The following is a 27,022-nucleotide window of genomic DNA, read 5'->3' on the forward strand; positions in this document are numbered from 1 at the left end:
CACCACCACCTCCTCCATCACCTCGTCTCTCACCACCACCTCCTCCATCACCTCGTCTCTCATCACCACCTCCTCTATCACCTCGTCTCTCACCACCACCTCCATCACCTCGTCTCTCACCTCCTCCATCACCTCGTCTCTCACCACCTCCTCCATCACCTCGTCTCTCACTACCACCTCCATCACCTTGTCTCTCACCACCTCATCCATCACCTCGTCTCTCACCACCTCCTCTATCACCTCGTCTCTCACCACCACCTCCATCACCTCGTCTCTCACCACCACCTCCATCACCTCGTCTATCACCACCACCTCCATCACCTCGTTTCTCATCACCACCTCCATCACCTCGTCTCTTATCACCTCGTCTCTCACCACCTCCTCCATCACCTCGTCTTTCACCACCTCCTCCATCACCTCGTCTCTCACTACCACCTCCATCACCTTGTCTCTCACCACCTCATCCATCACCTCGTCTCTCACCACCTCCTCTATCACCTCGTCTCTCACCACCACCTCCATCACCTCGTCTCTCACCACCACCTCCATCACCTCGTCTCTCACTTACCACCTCCATCACCTCGTTTCTCATCACCTCCTCCATCACCTCGTCTCTCACCACCACCTCCATCACCTCGTCTCTCATCACCAGCTCCATCACCTCGTCTCTCACCACCACCTCCTCCATCACCTCGTATCTCATCATCACCTCCTCTATCACCTCGTCTCTCGCCACCACCTCCATCACCTTATTTCTCATCACCACCTTCATCACCTCGTCTCTCAGCACCTCCACCTCGTCGCCTCATGTCTTCAGGCCGCCCCTCACGTCGCTCCGCTCCGGGCGAGAAGGAGAGAGCGGTGCGGGTGAAAGGTAAAATGACGAATACCGAACATCAGCGGCCGCGCGGTGGCCATCAAGTGGTAGTGCAGAAGATTATTAAAATAACTCCTTTTTATTTTTTATTTACATTTACACGCTTTTATTTAACTCTGTTGTTGTCGTATCCTCAAATCTTGCAACTCAATTTTAACCCACTTCCTAATGGCGCATCGACTGCAAACTTGGTATACTGATGTCATACTGATGACAATATTATATTCTATAATTCAAAATAAAATAAAATAAATTGTTTAAGCAATCTTGTTTATATGTTATGTTTCGGCTTGGGTCTAATTGTCCACGCTCAACTGACGTTGGCTGTAATTCACCACGGTCCCCTTACGTCGTGGCAAGCTTCGGGGCCACTTCCTGGAGTCGTGGAGTTCTTCCATTACTAGTACGGTACATTTCATTAAAGCCTGTTTAAAAAAAAAGTATTTCTTTATATTACTTTTGTGTGTTTATTTTTGTTGTCCTTCCCAGCACCTCCGAGTAGCACGGTTGGCTACGTGCGGTGCGAAAGAAGTTCAACATACATAGAATCACACAGAGCCCATAGACTCACAGAGACCCATAGACTCACACAGAGACCCATAGACTCACGCAGACATCCATAGACTCACACAGAGACCCATAGACTCACACAGAGACCCATAGACTCACACAGAGGCCCATAGACTCACACATACACCCATAGACTCACACAGAGACCCATAGACTCACACAGAGGCCCATAGACTCACAGAGACCCATAGACTCACACAGAGGCCCATAGACTCACACAGAGGTCCATAGACTCACACATACACCCATAGACTCACACAGAGACCCATAGACTCACACAGAGGCCCGTAGACTCACACAGAGGCCTGTAGACTCACACAGAGTCCCATAGACTCACACAGAGGCCTCAGACTCACACTGAGGCCCATAGACTCACACAGAGGCCCATAGACTCACACAGAGGCCCATAGACTTACAGAGACCCAAAGACTCACACAGAGGCCCATAGACTCACACAGAGACCCATAGACTCACACAGAGACCCATATACTCACACAGAGGCCCATAGACTCACACAGAGGCCCATAGACTCACAGAGACCCATAGACTCACACAGAGGCCCATAAACTCACACAGAGACACATAGACTCACACAGAGGCCCATAGACTTACAGAGACCCATAGACTCACACAGAGGCCCATAGACTCACACAGAGACCCATAGACTCACACAGAGACCCATATACTCACACAGAGGCCCATAGACTCACACAGAGGCCCATAGACTCACAGAGACCCATAGACTCACACAGAGGCCCATAAACTCACACAGAGACACATAGACTCACACAGAGGCCCATAGACTCACACAGAGGCCCATAGACTCACACAGAGGCCCATAGACTCACACAGAGACTCATAGACTCACACAGAGGCCCATAGACTCACACATACACCCATAGACTCACACAGAGACCCATAGACTCACACAGAGGCCCATAGACTCACACAGAGATCCATAGACTCACACAGAGACCCATAGACTCACACAGAGACCTATAGAATCACAGAGACCCATAGACTCCAGAGACCCATAGGCTCACACAGAGGCCCATAGACTCACACAGAGGCCCATAGACTCACAGAGACCCATAGACTCACACAGAGGCCCATAGACTCACACAGAGGCCCATAGACTCACACATACACCCATAGACTCACACAGAGACCCATAGACTCACACAGAGACCCATAGACTCACACAGAGACCCATAGACTCACACATACACCCATAGACTCACACAGAGACTCATAGACTCACACAGAGACGCATAGACTCGCACATACACCCATAGACTCACACAGAGACCCATAGACTCACACAGAGACCCATAGACTCACACAGAGACCCATAGACTCACACATACACCCATAGACTCACACAGAGACCCATAGACTCACACAGAGACCCATAGATTCACACAGACACCCATAGACTCACACAGAGACCCATAGACTCACACAGAGGCTCATAGACTCACACAGAGACCCATAGACTCACACAGAGGCCCATAGACTCACACAAAGGCCCATAGACTCACACAGAGACCCATAGACTCCAGAGACCCATAGGCTCACACAGAGACCCATAGGCTCACACAGAGGCCCATAGACTCACAGAGACCCATAGACTCACACAGAGACCCATAGACTCACACAGAGGCCCATAGACTCACACATACACCCATAGACTCACACAGAGACCCATAGACTCACACAGAGACCCATAGACTCACACAGAGACCCATAGACTCACACATACACCCATAGACTCACACAGAGACCCATAGACTCACACAGAGACCCATAGACTCACACAGAGACCCATAGACTCACACAGAGACCCATAGACTCACACAGAGGCTCATAGACTCACACAGAGACCCATAGACTCACACAGAGGCCCATAGACTCACACAAAGGCCCATAGACTCACACAGAGACCCATAGACTCCAGAGACCCATAGGCTCACACAGAGACCCATAGGCTCACACAGAGGCCCATAGACTCACAGAGACCCATAGACTCACACAGAGACCCATAGACTCACACAGAGGCCCATAGACTCACACATACACCCATAGACTCACACAGAGACCCATAGACTCACACAGAGACCCATAGACTCACACAGAGACCCATAGACTCACACATACACCCATAGACTCACACAGAGACCCATAGACTCACACAGAGACCCATAGACTCACACAGAGACCAATAGACTCACACAGAGACCCATAGACTCACACAGAGACCCATAGACTCACACAGAGACCCATAGACTCACACAGAGACCCATAGACTCACACAGACACCCATAGACTCACACAGAGGCCCATAGATTCACACAGAGGCCCATAGACTCACACAGAGACCCATAGACTCACACAGAGACCCATAGCCTCACACAGAGACCCATAGACTCACACAGAGGCCCATAGACTCACACAGAGACACATAGACTCACACAGAGGCCCATAGACTCACACAGAGACCCATAGACTCACACAGAGACCCATAGACTCACACAGAGGCCCATAGACTCACACAGAGACACATAGACTCACACAGAAGCCCATAGACTCACACAGAGACCCATAGACTCACACAGAGACCCATAGACTCACACAGAGGCCCATAGACTCACACAGAGACCCATAGACTCACACAGAGACCCATAATTTGTTGTCCTTCTCCCAGCACCTCCGATTAGTTACGATTGGCTATGTACGATTAAATCATGTTTTTGTTCTTGGGTAGTAAGTGTTATTTTCCAATTGCTTATGCCTCAAAAGTATAGAAAATTGCTATTATTCCCCACAAACTTTGCTTTTGTGACCAGGACAGTGATATTTAGAAATTCACCTATTTTCAATGAGAAAACGTGGTGTGCATTTGTGTCATTCCTTGGTCACAAAAGCAAAGTTTGTGGGGAATAATAGCAATTTTCTATACTTTTGAGGCATAAGCAATTAGAAAATAACACTGACTACCCAGGAACAAAAATCGTGTTACATAGTGTTATTGAATCCATCTGTACGTAGCATTGAGCGTCACCCACGTCCCACTGTCGTTGTGCACGGTGGGGTTTATCCAGCTTCTCCAGTCTCCTTCCACATTTAGCCATATTGTCAATGGCGCTTTCCTGGCTAAAGGGCATCATTAATTAGTAAAATGCATCATTTTTTCCGTACTTTTATGCAAACCCACGTCGATGATTCCCGCCTTCACCGACCCCCCCACCCACCAGCGTGGGGAAACACTAATCGGTCAAATAGCCCCATACGACACGTAAAACCACTGGACATCTGTGAAAAAGAGCTTTATAGCTCATTGGATTCCTCCTCCAGGATAAATAGATATTCTGATTCTGACCAAGGCCGATGGTGATTTTTCATGGTCCCCCCGGACCTCCCCCGCCCCTCTGATCCGCCACTCATCAAAAATTCATTAAGTTGCAAGTCAAGGGGTGGAAATATTTTCCGGAGGTCAGCCCCGGACAGCTCCGGCTGAAATGAAACCCTGCTTGTATACGCGTGTGCCCGCGCGTGTGTGCATATTGTGGGGAGCGGTAGCGGTTAGCCGCGCTGAGCTACAAACACGGCGACCCGATTTCGGTTCCAGCTCACGGCTACCACCAGCGACGATTATTTTAATTGGTCCTGGGCGTCTCCTAGGTTGACTCAGGCTCAAAATCATCGCCTCTGGGACAACAGACAAAGGCGATTGGGCGAGGTAGTTCTGGCCACTCATCCCCATGCGTACCATACCCCCCTTCATAGCTGCTGCTCGCTGACAGCACTTGCCCGAACAGTCTGTTACAGCTATCCAGTGTGGGGGGATCTTTGTCTCCGTGTGCGTTTGCCTACGCAGCGGGCGGCACAGGAGCGCCTTCTCCCCGAGGGAACCCGTTCCGAATCCCGCCAGACGTGGACGTCCTGCAGCTGCGGGCTCGCGAGAGGGAACGCGCGAACCAGGTGATGATGGCACCGCGCGTCTCACCCAACAGGATGGGATCGTAAATGATCTGATCGCATTGGGATACGTAAATTGACCACAACCGGACGGGATCGTAATTGAGCCCCAACCGGATGGGATTGTAAAATTACCCCAACCGGGTGTAATCATGAATTAATCCAACCGGATGGTATCATTAATTGACTCCAACCGGATTGGATCGTAAAATGGCTCCAACCGGGATTGATCGTAAATTGACCCAACTGGATGGTATCGTAAATTGACTCCAACCAGATTGAATCGTGAATTGACTCCAACCGGTTTGGATCGTAACTTGACCCCAACCGGATGGAATCGTAAATTGACGCCAACCAGATGGGATCGTAAATTGACCCCAACCTGACCCCAACTGGAGGGGATTGTAAATTGACCCCAATCGGAGGGGATCATAAATTTACTCCAACCAGATGGGATCATAAATTGACCCCAACCGGGGGGGATCGTAAATTGACCCCAACCTGACCCCAACTGGAGGGGATCGTAAATTGGCCCCAACCGGAGGGGATCGTAAATTGACCCTAACCGGATGGGATCATAAATTGACCCCAACCTGACCCCAACTGGAGGGGATCGTAAATTGACCCCACCTGGATGGGATTGTAAATTTGACAATGGGGATGGGACCATAAATGGCCCGACCAGATGAGGTTGTAATTTACACAACCAGATGCGATTATAAATTACCCAAACAGGTGAGGTTATCTGACCTGACCCATCCCGACCTGACTTGACCCAACCTAACCCGTGCCAATCAAGCAGCCGTAACCATGCAAAACTAAGTGAACATAATGGACTGTCTTTTTTCAACAAGTAGAAAGTTATACTCCACCTCTTGGCAGGTAATAACAGTGTGTTGAAAATCTGTAGTGCATACAAGTTACACTGAACTGGTTTACATCAGCCCTTTTTTTCCAAGGGAGTGATTTTTGTTTCTGCGCATGTAAAAAGGGCTGCTGTACACAAGTAGGGGGTACAGCTGGTACATCTGCCAGTCATCTCAGTCAGTCAACCCATGGCACCACCTGGGTCTGTCCCGTGACCTCTGTTAGCAAGCCTTCGATACTACACTTGGCCTCAAAGTGCACCTAGCTTGGCACAGGCGCTGTGGTGATGAATGGCAGGTATTGGCATTGCAGTTAAGTGCACCGGTACTGTAGTTAAGTGCACCGGTACTGTATGTACTACAGCTTTTCAATTTACTGTACTGTATTGCCCACCAAGAGGTGGAGTATAACTTGCTTACGTGTTGAAAATACAGTCCATTATGTGTACTTAGTTTTGCATGGTTTACATGGTCATAGATTGTTGGGGCAGTTTCACAAATTAGGAAGCACAATCAATGTTTTCTAAATGGCCCTGAAAATACATGCGGGGTGTCACTGTGAAGGCGATTGAAGTTTGAGAAAATGTATTTTTACAGCGAGTCAGTGTTTTAACATGTGTTGTACACAACATCTGAATGCACCATCACCACCATCCCAGCATGCATGAAATATTCAGTTCATTGGAGTGTGTCTGACACCGCGGTATTTTACGAGCATTTCTCCCTCATCAACAACGGTGGACACTTTATTTCTACGTTAATCAAAGTCATAATTTGCTGACGTACCAACACCCAAAGTAAAAAAAAAGCCAATCCGTGATCACACGAATGATTACCCACATCTGTACAGGGTTTGTTATCCGTCATCAAAAACAGAGCTCACGTGACGCCACGGCCACCAGCACTCTCATCGGCCATCATGGTCACATGTAATCAAGCCACTGCTAGATGAAGGTCCCCCACATGCTGTAGTTAGGTTCGTTCAATGACTCGTCATGCTTCACGCATTATCTTTGCTCCTGTTTCGTCCTGCGCCATCTGCCTGTGACTCTATCGCCACCTGACATCTTGCCTCGCGATACATTCTACCCCGTGTTTTTCACCCTGTGCACGTCTCTATTCTTAGACCTATCCTTAAATCTCCCCCTAACTCTAAACCTGTTTCGTTTTGTTTCCAAATTTAAACTTGTCCATAACCTTAACCGCGTGTCTAAAGCAAGGCTGTAGCCATGAAGTCAACATTGGGGGGGACCAAATCTTCCAGGGGGCCTGGGGGTCCACCCCAAGAAAAAAATCTAAATTTGGAAACTCATTTCCTGCCATTTCCTGCCTAAAATATTTAAAAATTGACTAACACATGGGATTGACTTTTCATAGATTTTTTTTTTTACAATAATGTCTAAGAGTGTATTGTATTACATTGCTCTGTTTTTACTTTCTTACCTTTTCTTGTTTCATTGTATGTGATGGCAGAGATTAGGGATTCATAAAGTACAACCATAGCCACAATCATATAAACAGAAATCTATGCATTGTTATATGAAGACAAATCCAGATATTGTGGCCAAGGTTTAGCAAATTGTTGTTTTTATTTACATAGCATCGCAATGATTATTTTTAAATATTTTTTAATAGCAATATATTGGGTGGGATGTGTCCCACCCAATATATATTATAATTACAGCCTTGGTCTAAAGCTAACCCTTCCTCTAACCCAGGGGTCGGGAACCTATGGCTCGCGAGCCAGATGTGGCTCTTTTGATGATTGCATATGGCTCGCAGATAAAACAAAATATTCTCACTTGTTTTAATCCATCCATCGATTTTTCACTGCGCATGTCCTGTTCAGGGCTGCAGGAGCAATTGTCCATTATTTTAATTGGATGATACTGGCCTACGTTTGCCGTTGCTGGGTAAAACAGGTAAACGCCCCCTTTTGAATCAGTCTGAGACTGCGTCTGCTCGGTCATTAGCTCAAAGCTAACCCTTCGACGAAGAAGATGGCGAAAAGAAAAAAAGACGACGAGTATCGTACATTTCAGGACGAATGGACCGAAGAATTCGCCTTTGTGGAGAGAGCGGGTTCTGCGGTGTGTCTAATTTGCAATGACAAAATTACATCGTTGAAACGGTCGAATGTAAAGCGGCACTTCGACACGCGCCACGCTACCTTTGCATCAAAATACCCTGCGGGAGACAGCAGAAAGAAAGCGTGCCAAGAGCTTCTGAGCAGGGTGCAAGCTAGCCAGCAGCAACTCCGCGTATGGACCCGGCAAGGTGACTATAATTCGGCTAGCTTTGCTGGTTCTTTAGCAATAGTGAGGAACGGAAAACCATTCACAGATGGCGAGTATGCTAAAACGTTCATGCTGGATGTAGCCAATGAACTTTTTGATGATCTTGCGAACAAAGACAAGATAATCAAACGGATACAAGACATGCCTCTGTCGGCAAGAACTGTTCATGATCGTACCATCGTGATGGCAAACAAAGTGGAGGAAACGCAAGTGAAGGACATAAATGTAGCGCCGTTCTTTTCTCTGGCTTTGGATGAGTCAACAGACGTGAGCCATTTGTCGCAGTTCAGCGTGATTGCAAGATATGCTGTTGGTGACACACTGCGCGAAGAAAGTCTTGCTGTTCTGCCATTAAAAGGGTCCACAAGAGGTGAGGATTTATTCAAGTCTTTCATGGAGTTTGCTCAAGAAAAAAGTCTACCTATGGATAAACTTCTCTCAGTGTGTACTGATGGTGCTCCGTGTATGGTGGGGAAAAACAAAGCATTTGTGGCGCTTCTCCGTGAACATGAAAATAGACCCATCCTAAGTTTCCATTGCATTATACACCAGGAGGCACTTTGTGCTCAGATGTGTGACAGGCAGTTTGGCGAAGTGATGTCGCTGGTCATTCGTGTGATCAACTTTATTGTTGCCCGAGCCTTAAATGATCGCCAGTTTAAAACACTGCTGGATGAAGTTGTAAATAACTATCCTGGTCTGCTTTTGCACAGCAATGTGCGTTGGTTGTCAAGAGGGAAGGTGCTTAGCCGTTTTGCGGCTTGCCTGAACGAAATCCGGACTTTCCTTGAAATGAAAGGCATCGGGCATCCTGAGCTAGCCGACACCGAGTGGCTCCTCAAGTTTTACTATCTCGTAGATCTGACTGAACATCTGAACCAGCTCAACGTGAAAATGCAAGGCATTGGAAATACAGTGTTATCCCTTCAACAAGCTGTATTTGCTTTTGAAAACAAGCTGGAGCTTTTCATCACGGATCTTGAAACAGGTCGTTTACTACATTTTGAAAAACTGAGCCAATTTAAAGATGCATGCACAGCAAGTGAGCCCATTCAAAACCTTGATCTCCACCAGCTAGCTGGCTGCACATCCAGTCTCCTACAGTCCTTCAAAGCACGCTTTGGAGAATTTCGTGAGCACACTCGTCTTTTTAAGTTCATCACCCATCCAAACGAGTGTTCACTGAACACAGCCGACCTGAATTACATCCCTGGTGTCTCCGTCAGAGATTTTGAAGCAGAAGTGGCTGACCTGAAGGCCTCAGACATGTGGGTGAATAAGTTCAAGTCACTGAATGAAGATTTGGAAAGAATCACACGACAGAAAGCGGAGTTGGCGAGCAAGCACATGTGGACAGAAATGAAAAAACTCCAACCCGAAGACCAGCTGATTCTCAAAACTTGGAACGCGCTTCCTGTCACATACCACACACTGCAGCGTGTGAGTATTGCTGTATTGACCATGTTTGGATCTACGTATGCATGTGAGCAGTCATTCTCACATCTTAAAAACATCAAGTCCAACCTACGATCACGTTTAACGGATGAAAGCCTCAACGCTTGCATGAAGCTTAACCTCACCAAGTACCAACCCGACTACAAAGACATCAGCAAATCCATGCAGCACCAGAAGTCGCATTAATGGTGAGTGTTATAACAACATTATTTAAAAGAATAAATTCAGAGGCTTATTATACTGACATTTAGTTGAATTCACTTTTAAAATATATTATATGGCTCTCACTGAAATGAATTTCCAAATTTTTTGCTTTCATGGCTCTCTTAGTCAAAAAGGTTCCCGACCCCTGCCTAACCATAACTGTGATTAACCATAATCATGTATTGCTGCATGATAGACTCTTGGTGGCGTTTTGGTCAAAGGGGTTGTTTGACTATACCTTACCATGCTGATCAGCATGGATTTGTGGAGCTGGAGATGGTGGGGTGTTTGGTAAATCTAACCTGTCTCTAACCCTGTCTCTTACCTTGTTTTTAACCCGGACCCTCTCCGTAATTCGAACCCTGTCTCTAACCCTAACTTTGTTTCTGTCCCTAACTCTATCTCTAAACCGAACTCCGCTCCTAACCCAATCTCTCACCCGAACTCTGCCCCAAACCCGGGTCTCTAGCCCTAAACCGTGTCCCAAATTCTATCTCTAAACCTAACCCTGCCCCTAACCCTATCTCTAAAAACCTCAACCTGCCCATAAGCCTCTCCATAAATCTAACCCTGCCCCTTAACTCCCGTCTCTAAACATAACCCTGCTCCAATCCCGGCTGCGTGAACTCATGGCGTGCAGGAACGCGAGAACGCCCGCGGGCTTCGCGTGCAGGACAAGAGCACATTCGCGAGCCGCGTGCGCGCAAACCAAGCCCGGAGCCGGCACGGGGGCCCCCTTCACGACGCGGGGGAGGAGGAGGAGGAGGGGGACGATGCTGAGCAGGGGTCCAAGCTGCAAAAGGGGTCCGGAGCTTCCAGCCTCGGCAAGGACCCCGCGTGGACCCTGGCGCTCACGAGGGGTGCGTGACGATCCGTGAATGTTTTCTGCCCGTGAAATGATTCATTCCACCTTTCTCGAATTGTATGAATCGTCACAATTGATGGATCGCCACTGGTTTTTAGACAGTATAAACGTTTTGGCGAATGGTAGCGCCTATAGTGGTAGTAGTGGTGATGTGAACTCACTCTGTACTCCACCTCTGGATGTATGAATGTTGAACTTGTTTCGCACCGCATGTAACCAACCGTGCTTATTGGAAGTGCCGGGGAAGGACAACAAAGTAAACACAAAAAGCATTTCTAAAGAAATGAGTTTTTAATCGAGATAAACAAAATATTGCTTTCCACTTATGATAGCCATAGCTGGGAAATTATTGCATAACTTTGGATGATAGAAAAGTTATGTGCCTGGGCTTGTTCTCGAATTTTTCATCTCAGAGCTGGAATTATGCCAAATTAAGTGAGATTTCAACTTTGACATGATGGGGTTGTTGTGTGTGTGCTGTCATTGTTGTCCCAGTTGAGATTGTGAACTCGCTACACTTTACAACCCAGTTCAGTCAGGGAAGATTGGAACCCGGCTTTGAATCCAGGATCTCAGCAGTGTTGGCAGGGCGCCGTGGTGGCGAGATGTTAACTACCTCGCCTGGTATATAGGTGGTCGTGGGTTCGATCCCGACCCTGACACCTGCATATTTGGAGTTTGTATGTTCTCTCCGTGGTCGCGTGGATTTTTCTCCGCGTCCTCCGTTTTTTCCCTCCACATTTAGAAACATGCGCTAGTATTTGGCTGCTATACATTTCCATGTGACAAGCCACTTCATTGAGCTATCATTTTGTGGCCAGGTCGCTTCTGAAAAAGAGCTATATAGCCCAGTGGGTCTTACCTGGTAAACAAGTATAATAAACTAATTCTAACTTGCTCTCTCTCATCCTCCCTTGGTCACCCTGTCAAGGAAATTCCCTCCTCTGTAGATAGTTTTGAATGCCTGACCACTTTCTCATATCTCCCTCATTCTTTAGGCATAACTCGTTATTGAATATAATTCTTTTTGTAAAAAAAATGTCGGCTGCCTGTTTCACGTGCGTGTCAATGTAAGGTCATTCTTACCTCACCCTTGTCATGTTGAGCCCCCTTTCTTTTTTTCAAGTCACGCCTCGTGTGTTTTGACAACACGCAGTGTGGCCTGGGGACAGCAAGGTCACACCGTGTGTGTCGCAGTAACCTCCCATGTTTTCGCTGGCAGCGTGTGTGTATGTGGGTCGAGGTGGCGAAGGAGTTAGCGCACTACACTACGGAACCCAGCAAACTGAGTTCACATCCCAGCCATGGCTGTCAGTTGGCGAGCGATATCCGAACCAGTCCTGGGTCTCCTCTAGGTCGACCCAGCCTTAAATGAGTACATGGTGCAGTGAGTGAACGTCAGCATTGAGGAGACAAAGGCAGCCAGGCGTGATGCTGGTTAGTACTCACGGAACTTGCCCCATCAGTCTATGAAAGGCTATTTGGGAATCTTTGTGTTGTACGTTAACTCTGCGAGTTGGGATTGTACCCTTTGGTTCTTTCGGTAAAGTCACGTAGGTATAAAATAAAATAAATTACATCACGACGTTTTGATTGCAACAAAAGCAATCATCATCGAAACGTCGTGATTTAATTTATTTTATTTATACCCACGTGACTTTACCGAAAGAACCAAAGAGTGTGGATCCCTGCGGCCACGGAAACTTCAAATCTAGTTGGGATTGTGTTGTGACTGGTGTAATCGTGTGTGTTCGTACAGATCGCCAGGTGGAGAAAGAGGGGCTCTCTGAATTTGTCTCCCGCAAGCGAGAGATGTTCCTTGTGCAGGTAAAGTTCAATGGCCAACATGCCGGTGCTGGACTTCTCGCTCACACACACAAACGAGACTGTCTCGCTCCGGCCCGTTATCTGGTACTATTCCGACTATTCCTGAACCCAACAAAATGTACGCGTGTGCACACATGCATTGAAATCGTATGCAAAAGAGCTTTATAGCTCATCGGATTCCTCCACTAAATATAGAGATTCTGAAAATACACGATTCAATGTCTGTACCCTGAATGCGAAAATCGCTTTTAATTGATAAATCCCGCTGAATCGTCGTGCGCATGCTGTGCGTGCCGTGCACAGTACGGCCTGAGCGTGAAGCGCGAGGAGATGCGCGCCCTGGAGCAGCAGGGAGCGCGCGAGGAGCGAGCGCTTGAGCAAGCGGAGCGCTTTCTGGAGGACGACGCGGCCATGTTCGATGAGTTCCTCAAGCAGAACGATCGCAGCGCCGTGGAGGCCATCAGGGTGTTAGCGTTCGCACCGCATCGGCACTGCACTTGCGCAGCACCGGTACCGCACCGGTACCGCATCGGCACCGCACCAGTACCGTACTGGCACCGCACTGGCACTGCACCGGCACCGCACTGGCGCAGCACCGCCACCATACTGACGCAGCACCGGCACCGTGCTGATACCACACCGGCACTGACCGGCACCATACTGGTACCGTACCGGCGCAGCATTGGCGCAGGACCGGCGCAGGCCCGACAACGCACCGGCACCACACCATTCCCATGGTAATATTACAGCAGCATAGCAATGCAAATCATGACACCAGCAAGACACAATCACCACACGATTACTACGACATCATCACGCCATTGCCACAGTAGTATCACACCATTATCACACCAACGCTGCACCGGCACCACACCATCACCACACAATTACCACACCAGCACTGCACCATTATCTCACCGGCACCACACGTGCAAGAACCATCATTGCACAATCTCCACACCGGTGCCTTACCAATACCACGTTACCACCACGTTACCTGCTAGACTCACCTGCAGCATTGCCCAGCGTGACTCAACAAGTCCCAAGTCGGGGTGGCTGATGTGCCGCGTGGTTTGTGTGCGTGTTCATTGGCGCGCCGTGCTCCAGAGCGGAGATGGAGATGAAGGCGCGGATGGAGCAGGTGGCTGAGATTAAGAAGCTGACGGCCCAGATCGTGTCCGCCAAGAGGTGAGGCCTGTGTTCCGCTCTGCAGTGCGCTTGTCAGCGACATTGTATTCGGCCAGGGGTGGGCAACGTATGGCTCTGTGGCCTCGTTTCCCATGGCCCACGGCTTCATTTCACACAGCCCGTGGCTTCAATTAACACAGCCCGCACGATCATTTCATATGGCCTGTGGCTTCATTTCACACAGCCCACAACTTCGTTTTTGTTTTGTGGCCCATGGTCTCTTGAGTCTTACCAAGAGCTTAATTTCAGCCGGGTGTCTCCACGTCAGTGAAATCGGAAAATAATATCCGCACATGGCACACTACCATCAAGTATACCTCTCTTCATGGCTGGCTGCTCATCACGTGCCACCTACTCCAACTAACCAGCAGCATCAAAATTACTCGGTGAGAATATTAGGCCAGTGACTATTACTTCGAGACTATCACTTAGATATGGCCTGCAATTATATTTATCCATCGCTGTCAGCATCAGAGCCACACAAATTGGGTACTGGAGGGGAATATTTGCAAATTGCCAGCACTGTTTCTAATTCGAACGAACTCGGTCACTTATATCACTGCAGGTGCCTCTTTGCAGAGAGCGATGTCTGAGGTGTGTATGCTCCTGTGCGGGCGCGTGGCTGATTCGCGCTTCGTGCTGCATTGTTCAGTGAGATCGCACGGCAGGAGGATCTGCTGCAGGAGTACCGATTGTATAAGCGCTTCCTGGAGGGGCTGGCGCCACCGGAGTGGCACCAGCGGCGGCGTGAGCGCAAGCGGGCGGCACGAGCGATCGCAGCACCCGGGGAGGGAGCAGTGGAAACGGAGGGAACCTCCCCATGCAGTGAGACACGGCAAATAGGACGGCCACCCATCCTGAGCTCTCACGCTAAGCCCCCCTGTTCTGTGACCTGCACGTGTGTGCCTCTCACTGTTTCAACATTCGTGTTTGCAGGAAAGCCCAGCGGAGTCTGAAGATTGTTCTGCTGGAGGGTTGCGCTACATTGTAATGTTTTGCCAATTTAGTTTTTTAAGAGAGTTGGGATTCACGTGGGAGGAAATCGGAGTTCCAGATTAAAATCCAGAATGTTTGTGAGGATAATGCTGAAGAGTTTGCACGGACAATAACAGCCCTAATTTCAATTTATATAGCATCTAAATACAACCACATCTCAATATGTTTACAAGTGTGATCATGACATGAAGGTAAAAGGATTGGGATGTGGTCAGGCCAGGGAAACCTGTGAAAGAAGAGAGCAACACCACAGGACAGTCCGTACCTCCGATTAGCACGATTGGATACGTACGGTGTAAAAGAAGTTCAACATACATACAGCCAAGGCTGAAACAACTGTGGCCCAGCATCAACAACACCCAACAATCCCCAGGGAAAGCCAGGGCAGCACCAACGAGTCTTAAGGCATCCTCAGGGAGCTGGGGTCCGGGGTGATTCACCAATCATTCTCAGGGACAGCCAAGGTCGCACTGACAAATTCCATTCCAGGGCAGCCCCGGCAACAAACCAAGAAAGGAGGCATGGGGAACAAGAACGCTGAGGAATGGTCAGGCAAGGGTCAGGAGGAAGTTTGTGTCAGTTCAGTCAAGCTATGGGGAGCAATGAAGACAAATTAGGTCGGGGAAAAGCCCGTAAAACAAGGAGGCAGAGGGGATACGTGGGGAAGGTTTGTGTTGGACAGCAGCAACATCACCACCAATATACAGCCACGTCCACCCAAGTGGAGGTCAAGAGAGAGGCACAGCTCTAAGGCGGTCAACCTTGCCGCCACCACCAGACGGGTTCACAAACCCCAACTTCTGTCGTGCCAACTTCTGGCCACCTGCTCTAAATCACAGTGGTGATGGTGCACCGCTGTGGCCAATTCAACATTTACCATTGTGGGTGCACTACAATGATGTGTGTGTATGATCACTGGTGACTGCATCATGAGGGTGATTGTGCGTGCAATTCCTGCAGAGCCAGAGAACAGCAAAGGAGACGGAGGCAGCTCTAACGCCTCCCAGGACAACTCTGACGACAGTGAGGGGGTGAGTGAGGCATCTCCATCCCTTGCTAAGTCAATGGTTAGTTCACCACTTACACTGGTAATTTCACTCAGTCGTTCACTGAATAGATATCCGACAAGTAAATGGTTCGTTTATTTATTAGTCCACTAAACAGATCACTGACTAGTTCACTGCAGGTTAAAGGTACCAAGTGTCCCGGTTTGGCCAGAACAGTCCTGGTTTTAAAAAGTATTTTCCTAAATGTTCTGGCCTCATGCTCGACTCATGATACAGACAAACGGTGGAGCTACCTGAGCAGTGAATGGAGCTACCTGAGCAGTGAATGGGGCTACCGGAGTAGTGGGCAGGTAAACCTGTGAAGTGGGTCGGGCTCTCTGAGCAGTGGGTGGGGCTACTTGTGTTAGTGGGAAGGGCTACCCAGGTTGTGGGCGGCGCTACCTGAGTAGTAGGCGGGGCTACCTGGCTAGTGGGCAGGGCTACCTGATGAGTGAGTAGGGCTACATGTGCAGTGGGCGGGGCTATCAGAGGGGTGGGCAGGGCCTATGAGTGAATCAGAAAGAGCCAATCCCCTCATTGTGTGGATGGGGATACTCTTTGTTTTTATTCGGTAAAGTCACGTAGGTATGGATCCTTGCAGTCACGAAAGCTTCAAATCTAGAATGGATGGGGATAGTGATTGGGTGTGGCTATGTAAAAGTGCATAGGGCTGTCATCTCTCGATATGCCCCAGTTTAGCCTCCCTTGAATTAATGTGCCATCGTTTCACTTCCATACTAATCATGGATGCTGGCGTGTGTAATGGTGAGCAATTTACTTTTCTAGAGGTTACCAGTTCCTTCTTGCGGTGCAGCAGTTGTAAACACCCCACACATCTGTCCTCCCACCATTATAAATGGCTACACCACAGGTATTATGTGGTTGAAGAGTAGGCCACATACCCTTTAAATTTCCCTCTAGTGGAGGCCCTGCCACCAGCAGTGGCATGAGTAGGCAATTTCAGGGCTGCTCATTTACTTTTATCGTCCAATTCAGTCTTGGAGAATCGTCATGAGCTGGATTGCTCCTCTGCTGGCCGGGCCATTATGCGGCCTGGCGAGATGTTAACGCCCTTGCCTGGTATACAGGAGGTTGTGGGTTCAATCCCGACCCTGACCCCCTGCTGTATGTTTGGAGTTTGCATGTTCTGCCCTGTGGTCTTGTGGATTTTTATCCAGGTCCTTCGGTTTTTCCCTCCACATTTAGAAACGTGTTTAAAGCATTTGGCTGCTATAAATTTCCAAGTGATAAGCCACTTCATTGAGCTATCATTAGTGGCCAGGTCGCTTTATGAAAAATAACTACTTAGCTCAGTGGGGCCTTACCTGGTGGTGAAAAATATATCTAAATGTGGATGCCGTTGTTCACTCAGGAGTTTGAGCTGCCTCTCAGCAGCCCCCAGGAGCTGCTGGACCTGTTCACGGAGCTGGAGGAGCAGAACCTCTCCCTGATCCAGAACTCCCAGGACATGGAGCAGTCCCTCGAAGAGGCACGCCAGAACATCGCCAGCACGAACCAGCGGCTGTGAGTTCAGATGCTTGCATACAGCACCGAGTATTCGTTTAAGGCTGAGTTGACCCAGGGGAGGTCCAGGACAGGATCGCATAACACATGCCACTCATGTTCTGCATCATGGTCAAGCATGAGAACGTGGCCACTCGGATAGGAGCTGAATTCACGCAAGAAAATATGCAAACTTCTGCACAAAGCACAGACAAATATCCCCCATATAGCTTACATATACTGCTGGGACAAGTGAAATTAGTTTGCACCTATTGAGGCTGGAACGATGCACAAGTAAGTGGTGTGGCCATTGTTTAGACCGCACCAGGTACTTGTTTCAGGCTGAGTTGACCTTGGAAGGCCCAAGACCTGTTCAGATATTGACAAGGTTTGATATTCTTTGGGTCTTTCGGTAAAGTCACGTAGATAGGTTCAAAGAAAATAACACAAAACTACGACGTTTCGATCGCAACACAAGCGGTCATCATCAGGAAAAGGTAAACTGTTTAAAAAGATCCAGGTTCGATTTAACACAGTACATCAAATTCGTGATCTGATCCCATCTGTGAAGGATGTGATCCCTGTCATGCAATACCCCTGCGTCTACAAACTAAGCTGTATCTGCGGCAGTAGTTACATAGGGGAAACTAAGCGACATGTTTCGGACCGTGTTCGTGAACATAAGGCAGATCTGAAACACGGTAGGACCAATACCTCGGTCGTGGCTGATCGTTGTTTTAATGCGGTGGGCTCACACAAAATTAATTTCTCTATAATGAAGGTACTTTGCAAACCCACTGGCTATCAACAAAGATTCGTTCACGAAGCCATCTACATATACAGACACAATTTCAACCGAGAAGATGGGTACAAATTGAGCAATCATTGGAAGGACATTATCAACCAGTTTAAGTCATAACTGGCTATGATTTTCCGATCCTACCACCTTCCGATGTTAGTTGTTCATTAACAAGTTCACACTAACACAGCTACTTCGCGCGCCACCTTAGAGGTTGTTGCTCTGCGATCTGACATTAACATGTTAATCTCTCACATTAACATAGCCACCTCAGCACGCGTGCCATGGAGGCTGCTCACCGATCTTACATTAACATGCTAATTTTCACCTGGCAGCCCTTTGATTGGTAGAAAACCAACCACCATCGTGGTTGCTGCCCACCACCTACATTAACAATAGCTGCTGACATTTGGGCTACACTCATTTCAAACCTTTGTAGTGTCGTTGGTATGAGTACCGTTGTGTAGAGACAGTACCGTGTGGGTGCTACTGTAGGGGCGGAGCCTCTTCCCAGACACCGCATGGGCATACCAGGGGAGGCTGGGTAAACAGGAAGGGGCACGTGACCGGATGTGGTGCGGACGGCGGGGGACCAGGGTTGAGGAACATGTGAGGTGGGTCCTGAACCCTCACGAAGGATCGGGAAAAGAGGCGTGGCCAAGGGTGGGACCTGGCCACGCCGTAAGGATAAAAGCCGAGCCCCATGGGGGGGCCGGGGTTGGTCCTGGGAAGAAGAAACCATCGTGGGTCGGCGGGTCTTGAGGTCTCCGGGCGTCGCGCACTTGGACCAGGCAGCGTGTTGGCTAACCTGGTCCGATTTGTAGTTGCCCATCCAGAATGTACATAGCCATCTACTCCAAGTCTACATAGCTAAGTGTAGGAATGGTGGGTTACCAACTTATGTTGTTGTTCCGTTAAGGGTTATGTTGGTTAATAAACTGTGTTTCCTCCAAGCCTTAGTGTGCACCGTGATTGGACCAACTACACCTTTATCAACAGTTAGCCTTTAGAAGCTAACCCCCTTTTCCTGATGACGACCGCTTGTGTTGCGATCGAAACGTCGTAGTTTTTTGTTATTTTCTTTTAACCTATTTATGTGACTTTACCGAAAGACCCAAAGCATATGAATTCCTGCAGTCACGAAAGATTTAAGTCAAAGTTTGATAGCATTGCTCTCTGCTATGAAGACGGGCCATTGCCTGAAATATAACCTATTCTATATTTTTTATGTGTCGAGTTATTGTCTCCAAAGCGCTGGATCACAGGTGCGCTCCCCACCACCACACACACACACACGTGTGTGTGTGTGTGTGGTGGTAGTGGTTAGCGCGCTGTGCTACGAACCTGGCAACCCAAGTTCGATTCCCGCTCACGACCAAGACAAGTGCAACCACACACCACCATAGAACCACACACCACCATAGAACCACACACCACAAAATACAATCCCACACCACAAAATATAATCCCACACCACAAAGTACAATCCCACACCACTACATACAACCACACAATACTACAATCATCCAACACCACGTACAACCACACACTACTGCGTATGATCACACTATTGTGAACCAGTCCTGGGTCTCTCTTAGGCTGACTCAGCCTCAAATTAGTACCTGATGCTATGTGGAAATCATCACCACTTGGAAGACAAATGCGGCCAGGCATGGTGCTGGCGACCCACCCCCTGGTGTGCCGTATCAGCCTTTTATGTATGTAGAACTTATTTTGCACTGTACGTAGCCAACCATGCTAATCGGAGGTGCGGCCTTCATAGGTGCTCGCTAACAGTGCTTGCCCCAACAGTCTGCTAAGGCTATAGAGGGGATGTGTGGTCATGCTCGACGTTCCAGGAACAAAGAGACAGAGACCCTCAATATCCAAGTGCAGGAGCTGCGTGCCGCCATCGCTCGCGAGGAGGAGAGGGCGTCCGACCTGGAGCTCCGGGCCAACGTGTTCTCCCTCGGCGAGCTCCGCCAGGAAGAGCAGGTGAGCAGCCCCGACCGCTGGCCCAAGCCCTCGCTCACCATCACCACGCCTCCTACCCCACCCAACTCACTCTCCTCGCACCTCCACCATCGCCAACTACTCCCGTGGCCCTGTGTTTTGGTCGCCATGTCTCCTGGTATCTGTGTCCCTGTCTCCGTGTACATGTTCTGTTTTTCTAAGTGTTTTGGTCTCTGTATGTTCTTGTGTCGAAGTTTCCTGGCGTCTGTGTGTCCTGGTCTCCTTGTGTCCTGGTGTCAAAGTGTCTTGGTCTTTATATGTTTGTGTGTCTAAGTGACCTGGTCTCTGTATGTTCTTGTGTCTAAGTGTCCCTACCTATTTGTTTCCTGACCGCTCTGCCTCTTTGGTGTCTAAGCGTCCTGGTCTCCATGCATCCCAGTGTTTAAGTGCCCTGGTCTCCGTGTGTCATGGTGTCTAGGTTCCCAGGTCTCTGTGTTCCCTGGTCTCCTTGGTTCCTTGTCTTTACAGGGTCCTCGTATCCGTACGTGCTGCCCTCCGTCCGCGCGCCCCGCTAGCCACGCATTGTCCTCATCTCCGCTCGCGCCCTCCGCTTCGACCGCCGCAGGAACAAGTGCTGGAGGCACTCAGCGCCAAGGTGTGCGCCGTGTACCGGGCATGTGTGGGCACCAGCGAGGGGAATCTGGGAACACTGCAGATGCTCACGAGCGTGGAGAACCGCCTCGAGGAGCTGCTGGTGGAGCTGGAGGGGATGCCACCGGAGCGGGTGCACAGTGCCGAGCGTGCCAAGCACAAGGAGCGACGCTTGCGGTGAGACTCTACCCCTACTGTTACTATTTTACCAGGTAAGGCCCCACTGAGCTATGTGCACCTCTTTTTCAGAAGCGACCTGGCCACAAATGATAGCTTAACGAAATGGCTCGTCATGTAGAAATTTACCGCGGACAAATACTCTAAGCGCACGTTTCTAAGTATGGAAGGAAAAACCAGAGAGACGGAGAAAAATCCAGACGATCACAGGGAGAACGTGCAAACTCCAAATATAGAGCAGGCGTCAGGGTCGAGATCGAACCCACGACCTCCTGCATACCAGGCGAGGTAGTTAACATCCCCCACCGCGGTGCCCCTCCTCTCTTCCTTCTCTTCTCCTTTCCCTTCCAGCCATTACTCCGGCTGCCGATGCATGCTACGTACGTAGCACCAGGCCATCTGATTATTTATGTAATCGCTCACGCTCTCAATAATCGGTTCAATTACGTTGTGATCGTGTACGACAGTGTGTATGATCACACCTGGTGGTGTGTGATCATATGGAGTGGTGTGTGGCTGTACATGGTGTTATGTGATTGTAATGTTATGTGGTTGTATCTGGTGATGTGGAGTTGGTGGTGCATCTACTAGTCATCTCAGTCAGTCAACCCATAGCACCTGTGTCTGTCCCGTGACCTCCTTTCAGTGAGCTTTCAATACTTAACGTAGCCTCAAAGTTCACCTGGCCTGGCTCAAGTGCCGTGGTGACGTCATCGCTACTTAGTGGTGAATGGTGGCTGTTGTTGTTGGTGGTGGTATGTGGTTGCAGTATGCGGGAGGAGAAGGCCCGGCAGCAGAAGCAGCACCAGGAGGAGCGACTGCGCCGGGCGCTGGAGCGAGCGCAGGCTGAGATCACACATCGGGTACCGTGCTTACACCGAAGACACACACCACACTCACCGCGTACACACCACACGCATGCCGTACTCACACCGCACTCACAACGCACACATATCGCACTCACACTACACAGATACATCACACTCACCAGACTCACACCGCATACACACCACACGCATGCCGTACTCACACCGCACTCACAATGCACACACATCGCACTCACACCACACATCACACTGACCAGACTCACACCGCATACACACCACACACATGCCGCACTCATACTGCACACACCGTACTCACAACGCACACACATTGCACTCACCAGACTCACACCGCACTCACACCAGATACCACGCAGACATATCACACTCATCACACTCACACCACACTCACCGCACACACACCACACTCACCGCACACACATCACACTCACCGCACACACACCACACTCACCGCATACACATCACATACAAATCGCACTCACGCCGCACACACACTGCCGCACACACTGAACTACTACATACACACGCTCACAAACTACAGTATCATACCACGCGTACATACACCCCGCTTGAACACACACGTGCACACAAACGGTGACACTCCTTTACGAGAGAAATGGATTCTTGGTCACCGGACGCCTGCAGCACGTTGGTGATAAAACTTGTTTAATAGAACAAAAATGTTAAACATCTGAAATATCACCTCCCAGCCTCCATCTCCCCATCCCTAACCCCGTTGCATCATTGTAGCGCTGCCTATGCTATATATGTACACAAGTTTTGATTTAAAGCTTTCGTGACTGCAGTAATTCATATTCTTAGTTTTTTCGGTAAAGTCACTAAGAATATGTACACAAGTTGTTCCGGTAACTACTGTGGCTGCCAATGTATGGCAGTACGATAATGCATCGTACGATATAAGAACGACAATAACACATTGTCCACTTTGCTACGTATCGTCGTAATTATTTGACAACCACCTACCCTATTCTTAGTTTTTTCGGTAAAGTCACGTTGAAGAGAAACAACAAAATAACAAAATATATAAAACAACAAAAAATTCTCACGACGTTTCGTGAGAATCATCAGGTGTGATGACCGTTTGAGTTATGGTCGAAACGTCGTGAGAATTTTTTGTTGTTTTATATATATTTTGTTGTTTCTCTTCAACGTGACTTTACCGAAAAAACTAAGAATATGAATTACTGCAGTCACGAAAGCTTTAAATCAAAATTTAACCACCTACCCATCAACCGAGACCTCCACAATGTTCCTCGCTGCTGACTCAAGTCCCGATCCCCCGTCTGAGATCGCGCTTTCACCATCCTAAAATCTCGCCCCAAATCCGGAAAAACCCTTGCGAACAGAGTGGTGCAAAGCGGACGTCCAGAATAAACACCTCATTCGGGAACCAAACAAAGCACCTCTCCTGGCTTTGACATTCCTCCTCCTTGATAGACACCGGTGGTGTAACCATCAACCGCATCAGAACATCACCACCAGGCCGACGCACACAGCTCCTTCATAGATGGAAATTTAAAGGCAAGCCACAGTCATGCTATCGTGGCCATGCAACCCAAAGTGTGGAACATAAAGTAAACTACTGTTAGTCTGCGCTCCTTCCACGGAGGAGGTGGAATAGCAAAGCTACACAAACTCTCTCTGCTGAAGCCATCTCATGGTTCGTAGACCTTAACATTGGCATTTAATTCCTGAACCCATTGCCATCATGCACACGCACAGTTCAGAATATCGTCATATCGTTGTCCATTCATTTTTCATTTCCTGATGAAATATTTAGGAATCAGCGATGATTAAAGTTCACAGTATTAAAGTTCTAATATTATAGTTATTGCATTACACTTTTAAACTCCTTTTTTGTTTTCTTAAACGAGTAATTGATGGGATGGCGATGTTGTGACATTATCGCGTTCTGACAGCACGTGCACGTTATAAGCATGATATCGATTTCAAGATTACAATGATTAGAAGACTTGCGACACGGTTATGGTGAGTGAGCTGAGGTCAAATTACTTTTAATCACTTTTTATTTCTATTCAAATTCCATCACAGGACAAAAAAAAAGCAGACGATAACATTGTGCTATACAATTACAAAGCTGCGGGAAGCAGGGTATCGCGGTGACCATCGCAACGTGAAACTCGATAGCGCGCGTTATCTGTCACGTCAAAACGATATCGCGGGAACGCCGGCGATCGGCGACCCCGCGTGCGTTGGCGTTCGCAGACGGGGCGCCGGCTGGTGTTCCGCTCGGAGCCTCCCGCGCGCCGCACCCATAAGGAGCGCGGTCAGGAGAGCAGCGAGAGGGAGCAGGAGGAGGCCCGCTATTTCTTCAGCTGAAGATTCACGACGACACGTCAGCTCGCGTGCAGGTGCCGGGCGGACTCTCACGTCGCGCGATCGCGAGAGGTTTGAAGGAGGCCTTCATCCAGCATCGGATTGACCGTGACTGGTGATGAAGATGAATCTTCTAGCCCGGTGTAGCCGTGCGACGGCCCTACACAGCGCCGCCTCTGTGCCGCATGTGGTTGGCTGTGTGTCATCAGCCCCATAGTGGGGGGGGGGGGTGGGGAGTTGTAAAGGGCTGACACCCTCCCCCTGGTGAAGCATCGGGCCGCCCTCCTGAATTAATATCGTCATCATCATTCCATACCTTTGTATTGAAGTGTCCCAATGCGACCTAGTGTGTTCTCATTCAGAAGTTATTCTCTATATACATGGACTCCACTTATACGAGTTTATGACTTAGTTTAACACGTAGGCTTTCGCGACCAATATCATCCATAATAGAGGTTTTTTGGGTTAGATCGTGTAAATATATAAATGTGTCGTTAAAACCCGCCACCACCCGACACAGCCAACTAGTAAGGGCTGTCACGCAAACAGAACAAACTGAGTACGACGTTTCGCCAGTAATTACGTCGCCAGTAATTACTGTAATGTTGTGGCTTGGCTCTCCAACACACCGGTGTGCTGTACTAGTGACGAATTGGCCACGTTCTGTTTACGTGACAACCTTTACTAGTTGGCCGTGTTGGGTGGTGGCGGGTTTTAACGACACATTTATATATTTACACGATCTAACCCAAAAACTTATATTATGGATGTTTATGACTTGTCTGGGGCTTATAATTTGCATGAACGTATATCAATATGGGAGTTAAGATGAGTTGTGTAACTCTGCCTGAAGTACTTGTGAATTCAAACACTTTGTTGCGTTTGATTCCTTGCAGAGATAAAAAAAAAGATTCTCATCGTTAAGTCAAAATATGTTCGTACAATATTTAACAGGAGTGGCGGGTTTTTTTCAGAGTTCACTGATTCTGAGAACGCCCATAACCATTTAAAATGTGCCTGTGTGCATCTGCTTCACCGCCGTGCATAAGTATACAACTCACCCATAGGTGTGTGCCGGAATACCGCTGCATAGTTTTACGCGGTTGTGCTGTCAAGCTATCGCGTTGGACTGCTTGTTGTTGGGCATGATGTCCGACGTTTCGTTGCACGTGCCAGGAACTTTTAAATCAATGCAGATCCAACAGCAGAGGGCAAGCGACTGCATACATAGCCCTCAATTCATTTTCTGAAGGTCTCAGCATGTGGTCCGAAACATAGGACGTAAAGATACAACCCGAAAAAACGCATCAAAGGGCTGCCGTGTTTGAAATAGCTTGCCCTCTGCTGGTACATCGCCCTTCCAAACGACAGAAGCATTCACGATATAATTAGAGATGATTGCACCATACAACCCGAGTAGAATTCACGGATCGACACAAGCAAAAATGTTGTTGCTCTGTCCGTTCAGCGTTTTAACATTTGTTAAAAGTTTGTTTAACGTTGACTGTGCGGTCCTCCATCCTCGCCCCCCCTCCCCGTTTCTACAGGGCTGCTGCTGCTGTGTGTGTCCATCAACTCACACGCGCTTGCTTACTCATGCAAAGCTGCCTGCGTGCCATATAATTAAAAAAGAATAAAAAAATGCCTCTCTATCGACACCACCTTTTGACATCTTGAATGTTGCTTTTAAAAGCACAGTGATGATGTGTGCAAAGTCCTCATCATCACCATCCACTCTGGGTTTATACACGGGTGGGAGGTGGGGGCGGGGGCAAGAGGAAGGTTAAATCATGGCTTGAAGCAGCCCTCACGCGTGAGAATACCCGTCGATATTTCTCAAACCACTTTGGCGATGCGGATTTGAGATTTCTCTCACGCTGGCAGAAGTCGGTCATTATCCTGTATCTGGACGTATTGGCGGTACACCAGTGCAGCAAAACAACACCGGTCCTAATAAAACCGTCTACAAAGTAAATTTGAACTGACGTTCGTCTTCCGGCTGCTACGACATCGCGAGAACTGATTTTGACTCGCACCACCCTGGAAGATTTTCTGACCGGGGTTGCGAATCGCGGGTAAATTTCAGTTTTCAATTTAATTTATTTGGAATAACCCTGTGAGCCATTCGGCTCTTGATTCGGATACAACCGCAACAACCAATAAAATTACAAGATACATTTAAAATTTACTGTACGCAAATGTAAACATCCCCTACAAAAACAATAAAGCCTTCCAGAAAAAGCACCATTTGTTTATGCTGCGTACAAAAATGTGCAAAAAAATATATAAATTCCGTTTGGTAAATAAATAAATAATGCGTCAATTTGCATTTTTTTGTTATACCGCATACCGCCGCATATGCAAAGCAGAATACACGGTTCACGTGCACGAGGAAGACCAAGGATGACATGGATAGATAACATCAAAGCATGGACGAGGCTCACGCTGGAACAAGCAATGAGGAGGACCAGAAGACAGAAGTCATTGGTGAAGGATTGCCCATGGTGCGGCTAAAAACCCTCGGATCGAGGTGGGCTGAACACAAGAGACAATTACCGATGTACTGC

General features: G+C 48.5%; 1 protein-coding gene across 4 annotated transcripts; it reads left to right on the forward strand.

Moving 5' to 3' along the window:
• The first annotated feature begins 740 nt into the window (after positions 1-740).
• On the forward strand, positions 741-26,116 carry CFAP100 (cilia and flagella associated protein 100). Of its 4 annotated transcripts, XM_032966412.2 has the most exons (14): positions 741-874; positions 5,325-5,428; positions 10,888-11,107; positions 12,872-12,939; positions 13,243-13,406; positions 14,047-14,127; positions 14,780-14,952; positions 16,084-16,154; positions 17,542-17,693; positions 20,331-20,466; positions 21,050-21,252; positions 22,022-22,115; positions 24,345-24,490; positions 26,003-26,116. In XM_032966412.2, exons 1-13 carry the CDS (start codon positions 808-810, stop codon positions 24,456-24,458), a joined length of 1,647 nt encoding a protein of 548 aa, XP_032822303.1. In that variant the 5' UTR covers positions 741-807; the 3' UTR covers positions 24,459-24,490; positions 26,003-26,116. The 4 variants fall into 4 exon arrangements, with proteins under 4 accessions (XP_032822303.1, XP_032822304.1, XP_075928235.1 ...); XM_032966413.2 differs by having other exon boundaries at positions 20,953-21,252; positions 24,345-26,116; XM_076072120.1 differs by having other exon boundaries at positions 24,345-26,116.
• The last annotated feature ends 906 nt before the right edge of the window (positions 26,117-27,022 follow it).

The sequence above is a fragment of the Petromyzon marinus genome, chromosome 36, assembly GCF_048934315.1.
Source record: "Petromyzon marinus isolate PM22_M1 ecotype Great Lakes invasive population chromosome 36, UKy_Petmar_22M1.pri1.0, whole genome shotgun sequence".
Taxonomy (NCBI): Eukaryota; Metazoa; Chordata; class Hyperoartia; order Petromyzontiformes; family Petromyzontidae; genus Petromyzon; species Petromyzon marinus.

What these genes read in the sequence shown, in the direction of transcription:
- CFAP100 (XM_076072119.1), top strand. Translation starts at nt 808, where the DNA reads ATGTCTTCAGGCCGCCCCTCACGTCGCTCCGCTCCGGGCGAGAAGGAG. An exon ending in GGAGGGAACCTCCCCATGCA is followed by an intron (nt 14,953 to 16,083) that starts GTGAGACACGGC and finishes CAATTCCTGCAG; the next exon opens with AGCCAGAGAACAGCAAAGGA. An exon ending in AGCTCCGCCAGGAAGAGCAG is followed by an intron (nt 20,467 to 21,049) that starts GTGAGCAGCCCC and finishes CGACCGCCGCAG; the next exon opens with GAACAAGTGCTGGAGGCACT.